This window comes from Rhinolophus sinicus, linkage group LG04 (genome assembly GCF_036562045.2).
Source record: "Rhinolophus sinicus isolate RSC01 linkage group LG04, ASM3656204v1, whole genome shotgun sequence".
Taxonomy (NCBI): Eukaryota; Metazoa; Chordata; class Mammalia; order Chiroptera; family Rhinolophidae; genus Rhinolophus; species Rhinolophus sinicus.
The window spans coordinates 112746-128555 of NC_133754.1; the positions used below are offsets into that span (position 1 = coordinate 112746).

Consider the following 15810-nt stretch of genomic DNA (forward strand, 5'->3'; position numbering starts at 1 on the left):
AGATGATAGTAGGGAATTAGAAATTTTGTTAGGTGTGCCACTGATATGAGAGCTAGTCAGGGGCATATCCTTGTGTATAGAAATGCACGTTGAAAGCATTTAGTGGTGAAATGCCAAAGTCTGTAATAGGCTTTTAAATGCTTAATTAAATACACAACTCACGTTCCCAGTAGTTCACAAATACACACAGACACACATGAACGAAGCGGGTACGACCTTCAGCAGTTGTAGGAGGTCAGTGGCTGAGTTTAGGGGTGTCCATTGCACTGTTCTTCCTACTTTTGTGTAATTGTTTTCATAATAAAATCTTTTAAAATCCAAATACTTGTCCCCTCCACAAATAAGCCGAAGCAACAAGTGCCAGGTTGACTATGAAAAGTAGCAGAGGTTTAGGTATGACCGACCGGGCCTCCAGCCAGCACCCCGCTGACGGCGTCTCGAGTCCCAAGCGGCACACCTGCCCCTTCGTGCAGGAATGGGACACGCTCTGGAGGACAAAATGTGAGTGTTAACACGTGCCCTTGCTGTTGTCCTGAGAAACTCGGGCAGAGTGACCAATGCCTGAGATGCGGAGACCTGTCACAACTGGGCCTGGCCTTTCTGGTGTTACAATCAGAATGACTGCTCTGCAGAAGGCCTTCGTCTCCCAGGTGACACCATACTGGGCTCTGAGATGGAGGGACCTGGCCTGCTCTCCACAGCTCTGGGGACAAGAGCGCAGGGACACACAGAGAAAGTGGTGAGCTTCAGGTGTGACAGCTAGGCCTTTGACCTCGGGGCTGACAGGTTTGGAGCCTGAACCCCACATAGATGCCCTATGAAACATTTGCACTAAGGCTGGCTCAGTTAGGGTGCCATCTAATTCACATTTTCTTTCCACTCATTTCTCATAGGGATAGACAAAGTCCCAAAAGAACCACTGTTGCCATAGAAACATCTCCAAAATGCCACACTCCACTCAGTTTTCCCTCTCAACCCACGGACCCAGCTCCCACCCCTGCTGGTGACATCACCTTCCGTCAAATCCCACGCTCCCAGCACAGACTTTATGGAAAGTCGCAGCAAGTGCTCACGGGTTGGGGTGGGTCTCCCCATCCTCCTGGAAGGACAGTTGGGAACCTGGGAGCCATGCTGATGCCCCCATGACCTCCTTGACCCTCACTGGGAATGAGCCGAGAAATGCAGCCGCTCCACAGGCAGGCCACACCAGCTGTACAACTATAGACCGATGTCACCCTCTCTGGACTTTTGAGCCAGTATTTGGACGCAGTCCCTGCGATTCTTAAGCCACATGAGTCCCCCTACCCTGTGCCATTCTTGTCAGAACTGGGGGCTGGAACCCAGTGTGGCCCAAGGGGCGAGGCCTGCTGTGGGGGGACTGCACGGTGGCCCTGCTGGCCCCCCATCTTTACCAGCTTCCTCTGTAAACGTTTCAGGTGAGTGGCTGGCCCTCAAGACAGGAACCCAGGAACTGGAGTCGGGGGCATAGGCCTGCTGCTCCCCAGAGCTGTTGTCAGCAGGGGCCTGCGGGGGGGCAGGTTTGTGGGGAGACAGAGGCAGGACATACTCCCAAGGCACGAACTGCCTTCTGTTTCTGGGGCAGCAGCCTGTCAGCCCTGGTTTCTGACTGAAGGCCTCCCTGCCTGAGACAACGTCTGCCCCACCTTGCAGGTGGCTGCATGGGGATAAAGAGCAGCCGTCCAGGACAGGAGGGAGACAAGGGTTTGGCTGGCTCTCTGGAAGGGGTTGGCTTCCCACACATGGTCCCCGCAGGGCGCCGACACCTGTCACTATCCTCTGGGGCCTGTGACCACATTCCAGATGAAAAGGGACAAAGTAGCCTTCAGGCCTGCCCACTGGCATTGGGCCGAGGAACTAACAAAGCAGAGAGGCTTCTGGAAGGAGACCTTATCCTGGGCGAGGAGGTGCAGGGGTAGTCGGGACGGGCCCCCTGGGGCGGAGGCAGGGCCCAGGACGGGCACACAGACGGATCCCACAGGAGGAGCCCAGGCGGGGCCCAGGAGGACAGGCCTCTCCTGGGGCAGAACCAAGGGCTTGGGAAGCCATTTTCTGGGCCACACAGCCACTCCTACCACTGAGACCCAAACCCGCACCTGCATGGGGACCTTCTGTAAGGAATGCTGGGACTCCAGGACCAGCCACTCCATTGGTCTAGAGTGGAGGGCCCTAATCAATCACATGGCAGCCCCTTTAGTCCCTCTCTGCGAGCAGGCGGCCTCAGCAGACGCCCGGCAGAAGCACCAGAAGCAACCCCCAGCTCTCCGAGAGCCCACCTCAGACTCTATCCCATCTGCCTGGTTTAGGGTTAGGGTTAGTCTCGCAGCTCCACTGGCCTCATGGGGGCCGAGATCCCTTGGGGTCCACAGGGTAGGGCCTAGGCTCCGCCACCAGTCCCCACCAAGGGGAGAGGGCACCATGCAGAGGCCACCTGTGAGGCCCAACATGCAGACAGACCAGCTTCCACCTCCAGCCTTCCTCTGATGAAGGACCAACCATTTGATTTGTCACTTTGTTTCAATCATCTATTTTTAAAGGGTTTTACTCAAGTAAGCACTAAAGGTTTTGTTTTATTTCACACATTTCTGGTTTTGCTCAGACTTGTTCTTTTGCAGAAAGTCTGGTTGAATCCTTACAGCAGGCGGCTTCAGCGGGAGTTTCCACTTCAAGGAACTGAAACACATTTGCTCAAGAAAGAGCCGCTTCCTCAGGAAGTCAGTTTGGGTTTGTTTACCTCCCACCCTGGCATTTCTGTGCCATGTGACTGTACATTCAAACAGGTCAGCAAATCCTAGGGGACGCTGACCTTGGCCCAGGGAGGGGTGGGGGCTGACTGACGTGGAAAAGCCTCGGTGTAGAACCCACCCTCCGCTGAGACAGTACCTGTTCATACAGTCACTGAGTTGACTTCAGGTCAGGCCTCACATGGCTGTTTTATGATCTGGGTAAATCACCCCGTTTTCTGCAGCGCCGCCCCTCCCCTAACCCCTCCCGGGCCATGTCCCAAGCTGTGAGCAGACATGTCACATGCACCGTGTAACCTAACAGCATCATGGCAGAGGCCCCGTGCTGTGTGTGCTTCTCCAGCTCACGTTCCCAAAAGTACCATAATCTTCGTCCTGTCGTCAATTAAAATACACCGCTTTGCCACACAGCCTGCAACCCGCCTGGTCGGGGGCCTGGCTGGGATGCTTCAGCAGGAGGCAGGAACGAGCCACCTTGCTGAGCCTTTGCCCTGGCTCCCAGCACTCCCGCTGGGTGTCTGATGTGGGAGGGTTCACTGTGCAAAGCTGACCAGCGCCTCTCGCACCAGCCCATGTCCCTGGGTGGCCCAGCTCTCCGATGCCCAAGGCCGCATTTTACAACAGAACAGCACTGGAGGGGAATGGTCGGCCAAGACTGCAGGGAGGGTCCTTTGTGAGCACGGCCACCAGGAGACACAGTACAGGACAGCCCAGGGAGCCGGTGAGTCCAGAGCAGCTCTGCTGAGCCCGCCAGCTCCCACCGGCCCACTCGCTGAGGCCCTGGGGGAGACTCATACTGCCAGCCGCAGCCGGGCCGCCTCATGGACAGCTGACGGGTGTCCATGGCTGTGGTGCCTTCACACCCTTCCCTTCAACAAAGCTCAGCTAGTTAGTCCTTAACCTGGGCAAAGGCAGGCAGGCCCAGTTCTGCGCAGCTCAGCCCCCAGCCTCCCCCACCCCCAGCAGCTGCCTCCCATCGCTCTTGGTACAAAGTGTCCTAAATGTGCGGGAGTCACTTTGTGTCTCCCTCTGCCTTTTGGTTACAGCTGAAATTCAAAACTGACTCACGAGGAGGAAAAACCACCTGTGTTCTGCATTTGGCAGCTTCATTTCCTGCTCTCACAGCCTGTAAGGGACAGGCCCCAGGAAGTCCCGGCCGGCCCAGCCTGGTCGCCTCTGCCCTGCCAAGGCCACTCCCTACTCTGTTCACCAAGCGGCACAGCTCAGCTGTGCTGAGTACCAAGATGTCTTTCATTCGAAACGACGCTTTTCAGCGACTGGCAAGAGCTAGGACATCACTTTTCTGCTATAGCTAAATTGTAACGTCTCATTTCAACATGATTCTTACTTCACAGTATCAATCAAAAAGGTGCAAAGTGAAGCTTTTCCTTACAACAGATGCATTCTGCAGGCGGGACCTGCAGCTCTCTTCTAGCTCGCAGGCACTGAAAGGGTTAGGGACGAGGCTGTGAAGAGAAGTGGTGCCTGCCCACATCCCGCCCCAGCCTGGGTGACATCGGCCTGGGTGACATCGGGAGGCGCTCAGCAGACAGGAAGGTGCTGGGAGTGCGACAGCGCCCACGGGGGAGCCGGCTGCACGGTGGTGACCGCGTGAGCACCCAGGAAACACTGTGGGGTTTCCTTAGGTTTTTGAAAACTGGAATGCGCTGAACCCAATCACACGGAGCGTCACTTCACCAGACTCTGCGGGCATGAGTGTCCCCAGGACTGAGATAAAGATGAGCTGGGACTTTAAGGAACCCGATCAGGCCGGGAAGCCGTTGGGAGGAGCTGGGCTCCTGGAAGTGCATCAGCTCCTAGTGGACCTGCCCTCACTTCCTTTTCCTGAAACTAGGCCCGACTTCCTGTCTCTCTGCCATAAATACCCTCCCTCGGCTCACAAGCGAATGTGCACCTGGCTCCCGGGGCTGCACCAGCCCTTTTTCTTTTCCCAAATACATCCTTTTGGTGACAAGATGTCACCAGTGTCTTGCTGATGACAACTACGACCAGCAGTTCTGGAATTCCAGGCCCCTGAGACCTAGGAGAGCCACTTACCACCACAGCTTCCACCTGCTGGCTCCACACTCGCGTCCCCTGTCAGACTAGGGGCAAGTCACACTGGGGAAGAATGGCATGGTCTGTCCTCAATGGCAGGGGACCGAGGGGCTCCTCCCTCCCCGCATGTCACTCCTTCACCCGTCACATGAAACGTCCAACCACAAAGCCAGCATCACGGTGGGCTCCCTTGCTAATCTCACTCAGCACCATTGTCAGTTAGAAAAATCATCCCGCCAATATCTCTCTTTAAAGCTTATTCAGTAATAATGCCCTGCCTGCTGGTCATTTGTTCAATCAATTATCAATTGAGGAATAACCGCAAAAAACAAAGTGGGTAGATGGCGGAAAGTCAGTTGGGAGAGGGAAGGAAGATAAAGTTCCCTACCTGTGACCACAGCCAGAAAAGAACTGGACGTCAGTGATGCAGGTCCAGGGGTGAGAATCTGAGCCTCGGGGTCTGAAACCATCATATGGACCCTCAGCGCATGGGCTCGCTTGGCAGATCTGGAGGTGGCAGGTGAAGGAGGTGACGGGGCTGGCAGGTATGGGGGGACAGGACACTGGAGGAGTGGCTGTGGGGGGTGTGGGTGTGCTGAGGCCTTGGGAGCAGGGGCGCTGCAGGGCAGGGTCCCAGGCCTCCTGGGTGACAGCAGTGACAGGCCAATGGATGAGAATTCCAGAGAGTGCAGTGAGGGAAAAGCCAGAGGCAGAAAGCCAGCTACTTGGGAAACACACGGGAAAGCAATGCCGGGAGCACTTACCAGCACAGTCCCGGCCAGCGCGGTCCCCAGTTCTTACCGGAACTCAGTCTTCCTCTGACATACACCTTCTCTTTGAAACCACCACTGCCTAAGGGCCCACTGCTTCCGAAAAAGATTTTTTCCTAAGAGATGGCAACCTTTTTAAAAGATAAAGAGAAGTAAAAACATACTCCCAACACCAGTCGTCTCAGCTGGGTGCCGGAGGGAAAGCTTGCCAAAGGCTCCAACTCATTAAATAATCAATAAATAGAAAACTAGGGGGGGCCGGTTAGCTCAGTTGGTTGGAGCTTGGTGCCAGTAACACCACGGTTGCCGGTTCGATCCCCACATCGGCCACTGTGAGCTGCGCCCTCCCTAAAAAAAAAACCAAAAATACAAACCAAGCCAGGGCATTCCACGGCACAGACTCAGTTATGCACAGACAGTATCAGAAGACAGCCCCAATATGCAAAACACACACCTGAAAGCTCAGGTTGAAATCATTTATTTATGAAAACATCTACAGCTATTGTTTGCATTTTAAAATGAGGTTTAAAGTGTCAAGAAAAGTGCCATTAGCGCTAAATGATTCAAGTCATCGTAAGCACTGACCTTTAAATAGACGCCAATAATCATGCAAATAATGAGAGGATATAAACGATACTTTTATTTTTAAAAAATCTCATCATTAAGCATGAATTCTACCTTCTTTGAAGCCAATCACTTTCATAATAGAAAAAATGATAAAACAACAGTAGAAGGAGCACAGACAACCGCTCTTCGCACAGTTTTGTTTGTTTACAGAATCCAAACAAAAACTCTAAAATCAAAACCACATTTCTCTCAACCTGTGAACAATACAAAGTCGCTTTGGTAAATTCTATCAAGAAAAAATATTTTTCTCCCAAAGCACACCAATAAATATATTAAAACCCACAGACATAGTTATGTTTGTTTGATCAGCTGCAACAGGAGAAAATTCATTTACATAAATCTCTGCAGATAAGAAAAATGTGATTTACAGTGCATATTCCAATCACAAGCTGGCTTTGTCTTCCGATTTTTAGAAACCATATTCTGAACTATTTTGCCGACTACATCACAGGTGCATCACCGAAGTCACTTACAGGCACTTAGCATTACAGCAGCTGGTCACAGGGTCGCCTGGGGACGGTGTTCCCATCTCTACACACCAAACGACTTTCCTGTGCCTCAAGTCAGGATTAGCCGAGGGCAAGCTGCCTGCTGGCTGCACAGGTTGCCGCACGCATGCACGGCGTCTGCACAGCTCGGCAAGCACTGCTCGGAGGTGGGGGCCAGTCCACACACTGAGCTGTCTACCTGAGGAAACATTTTCAGCTCTGCTATCTTCCCTCGGCATCTCGAACAATACCGCCCCATTTCAAGGTTCCAACACAACTGGATTTTTATTTAACACCACTCAAAACATGTCCCCCTTTCAAGGCTTGGTCAACTTCTTGTTCTATTAAAAAAAAGATGGATGGCTAGATGGTCGATAAGTGACAGACTTGTAGTCAGATGTCGATCTACGATGGACAGATGACACACTGAGCATCAGGAGGCCTGCCAGCAGTGAGCTCACGTCCCACGGGGGTTTGTGGGGAGCAGCACAGCAGCACCCTGAACCTCGAGGACAGTGTTTTCATGACAGAAATGCACAGTGTAACCGGAGGTTTTTGTTTTTAATCAAAAGTAACCTATACCTTTTCTTGGAAACCACCATTACCGAAGATGGGCCCTTGTGCCACCTGCGGACGGGAGCTGTCCTAGGGACGCACAGCTGGGGTACCTGGTACAGAGAGTCGCTCTGCCAAGGACGGAAAGCAAGTGCAGAAAGAGCGACACTCTCAAGTGAGCCCCAACACGACGTCTCAGGGATCCAACAGCAATCACAGTAGGATCTCATTTGGAAAAGCAACATCCCGGGTATTATAGAAAAGAGGCACTTCCAGTATTGTATATACAGTTTAACCCTATAACGAGCAAGGGAATATTTCCCAAACAAAAGTAAGAGCGTCAAGTTGCTAAAATTGATCCACACTTTACGGCATTTTAAAATCTGTAATCAGAAAAGAAAAACAAGCCGGCAGGAGAGCCTATGCGCTCGGGGCCAGACGAGGAATGGTCACCCTGCCAAGAGGAGCTGCCCATCTTCCAGCTTTGTGGTGACCCACATCAGGAAAATTTCCATGGAACAGAAGCTCACTGTGGGGAAGTCAGCCTCTGTGAATGTCTTTAAACGAGTCTGCGAGGAGTGGGAGGTGGATCCTGACCATTGCCAGGTGGAGCAATGTTCCGTGTGCGAGATGAATTTCGGGAACCAGCAACACCTCAGAAACATGGTGGGAACGTCCTTCAGATGACGCATGAGAAACCTGAACGATGGTCTGCTACCTCCCAGGACACACCCGCCTCTCTCAAAGGCAAGCTCCAAGATGTGGAGAGCTGGATGGATGATTTTTTGAACCGTCTGTGTGTAGTGACAGGTGCATTTCTGCATCTAATTTGTATGACTGATGGCATAAATGAAGCAGAGTGGACGATTTATCAAAACTGGCGTGACTGGATGAATTACCAGTTCAGCCAAAGCCTTGAGCTGGATGGATCATTTATATCTGAGCCACTCCAGAGAGATGCTTGAGTAGCATATATTCATGGGGAGGGAATGAAGAACAAGGCATCCCTCCTGAATATTTAGAAAAGCTTCACTATAAGCATGAAAGCTGCCCCCTGCGTAGATTGCCGAAAAACACCTTGAATTATCTACAAGAAGGGCCCATCCTGACACTGGGGGGAATGAAGACTAAGGCAAACACGACAGTCTGGGTGGAAGTGGCAAGGAATGTCTGAGCACTCTGTGATCTTGCTGAAGGCTCCAGGCAGGGAAAGGATTCCAGCTTTCTGTATCTTCGTAGCTCCATGTCCATACAAATCTCTTTAGAAAACTCAAGCTTTTAACAATTGTTGTACCAAGAAAATTTTTTTTTGATGACTCCTATACAAAAATTTGTGACCAGTTTCTTGTTTCTTTTCCTCTCTTCCTTTTTTATGTTTTTTGTTTAAACCAACCAATACATGTAATTGTCCCTCACGACACGTGTGGAGGCCCACAGTTGCAAACGAGCAAGGTGGCCGGGCTGCAGTGTGAAGGGCCCACCCCGTTCTCCCCTTTCCTCCCCCGTGGCTGGCTTCTTCTCCTGGTGCTTCTCGTCTCACTGGTGACCAGTTTCCTAACTGGAAACTAATGTTACATTATACATGGTTATGTGTCCATGTAAATTAGTGCACAAAGTTGAAAGTGGCATTTAAGGAATGTGTAGAAAAAAGATTAAGAAGTTTTAAGTACCCTGGGTCAAGAGCCTGCCCTTCCGCCTTCTGTACGTGACAGACAAAAGAGTGGGTTTAGTATTTACTCACTTCCCCGACAGTCACTAGAGTCCAAAGCAGATTCACAGAGTAGGTCAGGCTGTGCTCAGACTGTCGCAGCAAAACCATCACCTGCCATGCAATTGTCGCCCTGCCTTCATTTCCCCATCTGGGTTGTGGGTGAGGCGTCATCTTTTTGCAGGGGGTTTCAGATGATTAAAAAGGAAATGTTTCTGTACTTAAAAGGTAACTGAAATTTATTACATGAGTATACGATTTAATTTAGATGGACCTTAAAATAGCTAACTGCTTTCTCCCTTCTCAGACCATTGTTTTCAAATGAATATTACTGCTGTAGTTAAAAGACTGGTTTGAAGTATAATTGTCTAAATCATCTGAGGTGCAAGTATAATTTTCCCTACATTTCTTCTCATTGTTATCGATAAAACGTTAGTGGAACCTAGTGAGGGTTAGTGTTTCCATTTTACTCCTTACTGACGCTGAACTGGGAAAAATTGCTCTTTTATCACGCTTACGCTTCGTGAGAAGTCAAAGGAGAAACTGGACACGAGGCAGGTTCTCTTCCCGCGGCTGCTCATTTAGTCCCAGTGGGCTGCCCTGGGCTTAGTCAGGCGGCGTGCGCTTTTAAAGACACACATTTCCGCTTTGCATCACCTCTGTAGGCTTACACCTTACGTTTCCTCTCCTTTAAGAGAAATTACTGATACAAATGATCTTGCTTTATGTCATATATCTTGAAATCATTTTTGAATATATATTAGGAAATATATATTAATAAAGAAGACCAAAGGGTAAAAGAAAAAGAAAACAAATGTTTAGAAGAAAATAAAGATCAATATTTCAACGGTCAGAAGTGGAAACAAAACCTCGTGTCAGCAGCGCTGTCACCTGCACGGCGGCCTATCCACGCTTCATCATAAGTAACCTCTGCTTTTCTGGAAATCGGTTTGTTCACATACCTTGAAAATTAATATGAAGGAAAGTTTGATTTTCTGAGTGAACACGGTTTGACCCCTGCGTTCCTGGGCTCTGACTGCACACGGCTCCACTGCAGGGAGGCATCGCGTCACCAAGGGCGGGTGGCACAGACAGCGTGTGGCCAACGGAGGCCCCTACCTGGTGCCGCAGGGGACAGCATCACAAACTCCCGTGTCCCGGGCCAGCAGCACGTGGCACACAGGCGTGGACGAGGCCACAGGAAGGCAGCGGGCGTGGGCCCACATGCCCGGCGAGCTGTCAGCTTTGGAAGTTTCCTGACTGCACATGAACATGAAAGTCCACACAGGACACGGGCAAGACTGACAGTGCGACACACGATGGAAAACAAGACACAGCAAACTGCAGAAGTCTGAAGGGAACGGGACACGAATCTACGATATTAGGCAGGTTTTGGTTTGGAAAAGCTTGGGACCTGAAGCTCCACCCAGAGTCCCCGTGACGTCACTCCAGCTGCTCCCAGTCATCGGTCAGGTGGCCTTTGCTCTGGCGCCGGATGCTGACCAGCCGCCCAGCCGACCGGAGGCTCCAGCGGGAGGCACCCGCGGAGCCGGCCAGGCTGCTGTACCGGGCGGAGCCCTTGCCACCCTCTTCCCAGCCTGGCCAGGACGCGTGGTCACTCACGGGGTCACCTGACTCGGCTGCCATGTCTTCAGGAGCGAGTTTTGGGGGCTCCCAACCTTCAATCTCATCTGGTTTCTTAGACTGTGTGTTCTGTTTTAAAACCAAATTGTCCCAAAATCCAGATTTCTTCTCGGTCTTCAACTCTTCTTTTAGTCGTAAGTTAGTTCTGTGGGAGACGAAAGAGGTAAGTGTTGTCACCCCATGAACTCAGGGCCTCAAATTCTGCCCATTTTATAAACACAAGTTCTTTTTCTAAAACAACGTAAATGTAAATTGTGTAGAAAGCTAACGCAGCTCTGTATGTAAAATTCTAATGTTAAAATAAGAAGAAATTAGTCACTGCACAGTGTTAACAAAGGTTACGAAAGCTGCACATTTGGCAACACAGAGACTGGGTGTCAGACAAGAAGCCATGAGAGACCCTCTGGCCGGCATGACCGAACCACAGGAAAGGGGATCAGGGTCCAAACTAGAACGTGGAGGCCGCTCCATCTATCCGGTCGGCTTTCGGCGGGGGCCTTGCCCAGCACGCCAGCCTCGAGCACTCAGCAGGCAACTTGCTGAACAGTAATAGGCCTTGAAAACCCCATCAACCGGGAGGAAGCACGGCAGGGGCGGCCGCCGTGTGGTGGGGACAGATCCCGGCAGCCGACTGCTGGAGCCCGGAGAACGGCCAGGCCTCAGCCTGTACATCTCACTCAACCGGACTGAGGGGCCAGCACGCAGGAATTTCAGGGCCCCCGGAGATGCTGACACGAGAGGCCCACACACACGGTCCCCACACGGCCGCCGGCAGCTCATCCTTCACCTCAAAGCAGCACAGTCAGCACGTTTAGGCCCAAAGGCCCCTTCGCATCAAACACAGGCCACCTCCGTTTTCTAAATCCTCTTGCAGTGTATGAACCAGGACTTTGTGTTTTTAACTTCTGGATTTTCTGAAACTACTTGGTGTCTCAAGCACAGCCTCAGCATTATGGCTGGCGGCTTCACCGAGAGCTGTGACTCTCCACAGCTTCTCACGTTCTCTGGTGGCCTCGTGACATCACACAGACCACATTCTCCTGTCTCTTGTCCCCAGAACATCAGCATCAGCCCTCCCGGGGCCTGTGTACGCACCGGGGGCGGAGCGGGGCTGTCACATTGCTGGCCCTGCTTTATGCCACTGTCCCGGGAGGGCAAAGGGATGGACAGCAATTCAGCGGCGGGCTCTGTGCAGATGCCGCCTCCGGTGGGGTGGCCGCCGTCCTGGCGGGACCTGACCTGTGGGGACTCACCCTCTGGACCTGGGAGATTTGCGGCTTTCCAGCAGGTGCTGCTCGTCATCGTCGTTAAACGGGGAAGTCACTTCTTTCCAACCTCGGAAACTTGCTCCCTGAACCTGATAGGAGGTTAAGAACAAGATCAAATCCCACTCAGTAAATAAATGATCACAGCTTTGTAACAAAACCCGGGGGGGCTGAACCTCACAGAAGAGACCGCGCAGCCTGCCACCTGGGCACGCCCACATGTCTCGTGTGTCCGTAGCTGTTGCCCAGGGACCAGCCATCACTTGGTCCAAACCGGTGGGGTGACGAAGCTGCAGCACAAGGTAGGGGAGCTGCACCCACCCCCACAGCGAGAGAAGAAATGAGGCATTTGTTCCCTCTGGGGCGCGTGACGTGGCAGCGTCCTCACATCTCAGGTCAGGACGCGCCCGAATCAGGGCCGGCCCAGCACCTCAGATGCAGAGTCACACAGAGAAGCAGGGAGCAGCCCAAGTGCCTGTCACGTGAGCTAAGTCACGCATCCCAAAGTCCACATCTGCTAGGGTTGGTTTTCTCTTTTTGGAGAGGGAGGGGAGGCAGGAGGGCAGCTTCCACAGGACCCACCTAGCTCAGAGATATTCTGAAATGTTAATGCAACATAAAAAGGGCATGACACTGACGGCTGTGCCCAGAGGCTGCACAGCAGCACTGGTGTGACAGTCTGTCAGAACAGGCAGTGCACTCGGCGACCCACTGAGGCCACCCACCGGCCGGGGCTCTGCTGCTGCATGAACCGAGGGCCAGGGGGCAAGGAGCGCAGGTGTCCCCAGAGCTCAGCTGGGCGCGGGGCACCGTCCTCACATCCCCTGGGCCGGTTCCCTGAGTCCTGCCCTAAATCAGAAAGCTGTGTGGTCACGAGTGAGGTCCAGCCACCACCCTCCCAGTCACAGGGCAGCTCCAGGCCATGAAGACGCTTCTGCAGGCCACTGTGGTGCTGCTTCTGGCCGCCTGGCACCCTCACACCGATGCCGCACATTAAGGAAACCTCCATTTACAACCTTCCAGTCTTTTCCGGGTCTTTGGGATCCACCGTCACCTGGACCGACCAGCGAGCCAAGAACTCAGCCTAACTGGATCAGTGTGACATCAAATCCTGTTCCGTTCAAAGGCCTTTACCTTTATACACTTACCTAGGCTTCTGCCCCCTGCTCAGGGCTCGAGGTTTTTTTCTGAATCAGATTCTGTTCTAGGTCCTTGTGGACAAACATGCCTGCAATGCCATCAATGCCGACAACCTCTGCAGCCTGGGGTTACCGCCGAGGTTATCACCAGAGAGCAGCCGAGTCTGACATGAGCCAAGTCAACCCTCTGAGCCCTCCCTGACTCTGTCCGACTTCCAGAGCCTTCCGTGATCTTGAGACCCCTTGGAGGGGAGCGGTAACGTCATGCTGATCCCCGGGAGGTCTGCACGGACCACAATGGAGCAGATGAGAATCTACTCGAGGCTTAGAAACGTACTTCCACGTGGCTCCCAGCCCACAAGCTAGAAATGGCCGAAATGACACCTAGGTGTTAGATTTCGGCCACAGAGCCAAGTGGTAAACCTCTGACTCCATAACCCACAACGAGCAAATAGTCACCACCAAAACCACTGCAATGTCACTTTCAATCATGGAAACCTCAGCAGTGCCGTCGCCAGGGGCCGTGCACAGCCTGTGTTCAGGACCATGTGCTCCCTGTATCCCTGTCCAACCCCTTCCCGTGTCTTCTCATTCGTTACTGAGACACGAAGGCGCTCCCTGCGGTTTCACCCACGGCGTCTGGAAGCCCCACCCAAGCCCACTGCACGCAGTCGTCACCTCCACTCGCTGCACCTCGAGAAGGGCAGCCTGCTTCCTACCTCTCGCGCCACCAGCTTGCTGTGGCTCTGTCTACGGCCAGGCTCAGCACGTGTGGGGGGGCCTGCCCCTTGAACACCACACCTGAGCCTGGCATGGGAGCCCACACTCATGCTTGTGTGACAACACCCACCGCACTGCTTGTCACACTGAAGTGCTGGAAATACCTGCCAGGGGACGTCAGAGCCAGGCTCCATATCCCCCAGCAGACGTCCAGGGTCATGGCTGTGACACTGCACCTGGAGGCACTAGAAGGAATCAGGGAGCAAGTCTGTGCTGGCAGATGAGTCACCAAAAGAGGCTGCAGTCACATAAAATTACATTATAAAGGTGAGCGGTGGTGCCCACACAGACAAAGGTAGCGAGGAATTCCTAGATGTTACGTGTTCAGTCAACATGGGGCCCGTGGGGCCACTGCAGCTCCGGGGAGGTGGTGTCACTTCGCAGTGCTCCCTGGGTCCCCACTCCAGGCCCCGCATCGTCCTACTAGCCAGTCACCACCGTGAACTCGCCCACCCCGCCACACACCTCGCTCGCTGCACACACGTTCACAAGCCCCCCGCTCCCCTCAGTGCCCCACGTTTGCATCCGAGCTGCACCCCAAGGGGGACATGAGCCAGCGTCACCCAATTCCCAGTTCCTGACATCAGCAAAGCACCCTCACTAATGCCATTCTGAGGGGCGCTGACGGGAGGTCCACAGGACAGGACCGCTTTGAGCGGGCAGAGCTCTCGCTGGTGGCCTTCCTCTCACAGCGCTGCCGGCACCCTCAAAACACTGACACAAACCCAGTGGCTCCTGGAGACAGACTGATGCTCAGGCGTTTATAACTGGGATTAGATTTGGCGAGAAGTGACAACCACAAAATGAAGACAAACACAATGGGTTAGAAAACTCAAGGGCCACAAGAAGCTGGGCTAAAGAAATGGGAGAGTGAGTTCCAGACAGAACAAGGAAGAACTGTTGCCATGGTGCCCACACCTCAGGTGCTGAAAGGACTTCCTGCCCCCTGGGGGACGACTTTGAGATCCTAATGAAAATTACTATCACCCATGATTTACCAAAATCCTTTCTGTGGGAGTGATTTAGCAGGAATATCTGTTACAAAACATATTCAGAGAGAGGCCAGATGACCTTTCGGTATCCGGCACCAAATCCAAGGTGAGCACGAGCAATCCCACCTGCAGGATTGACGAGTCCCAGCTCTGAGTGCAAAACGTGAGGGACATGATATCCTACAAGGTTCTTTTTCAAACAACTGAACTTGGGAGAGTTATGTCACCAAGGTGGTGACATAGGTCAGTCCAGACTTCACTCCCCCTCAAGAACTAACAACTCTTCATGGACAAGACACCGCTGGGAGGATCCTGGGATGTAGGTGAGGCAGAAGCAGCCCCACCTGACACCAGCGGGACCACGGAGGCGTTGGAGGCGAGAGGAGCCCACAGGTGCTGTCCCCGCTCCCCGCCCCCCGCCCCAGCAGTACGGCACCAGCTGAGCACTCGCCCGAGCCCCGGGTCCTCCAGGGGCAGAAGGGAGCCCAGGGCGGACATCCGGCTCCCCCACACTGTGGGCTGCTTCTTGGGAGCCCTCACTCTGGTCTGACACCACGGGGACTTCGGTGAATCTGTGACAGAAGAAGGGGGCAGAGCTCACCGCAACCAGCCCACGGAGCTCGGCAAAATGAGCTCCACCTGCAGAGCCTGAGGAGCAGGCAGGCCCCACCAGCAGCTTCATGCACCTGCACAGCCAAGATGGGGGCACAGTCTCCCCAAGAAACTGGGCGGGGCCCAGGTCTGCCCTTCGTCGTGCTCATTGCTGACCGCGAAGCCTCCCTGGGGCTCCTGGAGAGCTGTGACGCCAGCAGTGCAGGAGCAGAGAGTCCAGAGGCAGAGCTGACCATCCACCGAGCAAAGCCAGTGGTGCCACACAGGCTGGGGACTTGGGGTGCAAGTCGGCTTAACTCAAGACCAAGCCTCACTGTCCTAGGAGCTGGTTCTCCCACCCACCAGGCAGGGAAGCGCACGCACAGCACGGCTCACTGCTGAATACAGCCTCACCACCTGGCCAGGGAGCC

The 15810-nt window shown here is 53.3% G+C and overlaps 1 protein-coding gene and 1 pseudogene across 2 annotated transcripts in view; one reads left to right on the plus strand and one right to left on the minus strand.

The window, feature by feature from the left end:
- The first annotated feature begins 395 nt into the window (after positions 1 to 395).
- On the plus strand, positions 396 to 8391 carry LOC109435660 (deoxycytidine kinase; annotated as a pseudogene).
- TDRP (testis development related protein) overlaps positions 6208 to 15810 on the minus strand; it is a 32982-nt gene continuing 23379 nt past the window's right edge. For both annotated transcript variants that reach the window (XM_019713681.2, XM_019713682.2), the window contains exons 3-4: positions 11866 to 11969; positions 6208 to 10757 (exon numbers count right to left, since the gene is read on the minus strand). In XM_019713681.2, coding sequence (XP_019569240.2) covers positions 10412 to 10757; positions 11866 to 11969 — 450 coding nt within the window. In that variant the 3' untranslated portion in view covers positions 6208 to 10411. The remainder of the gene's footprint in view (positions 10758 to 11865; positions 11970 to 15810) is intronic.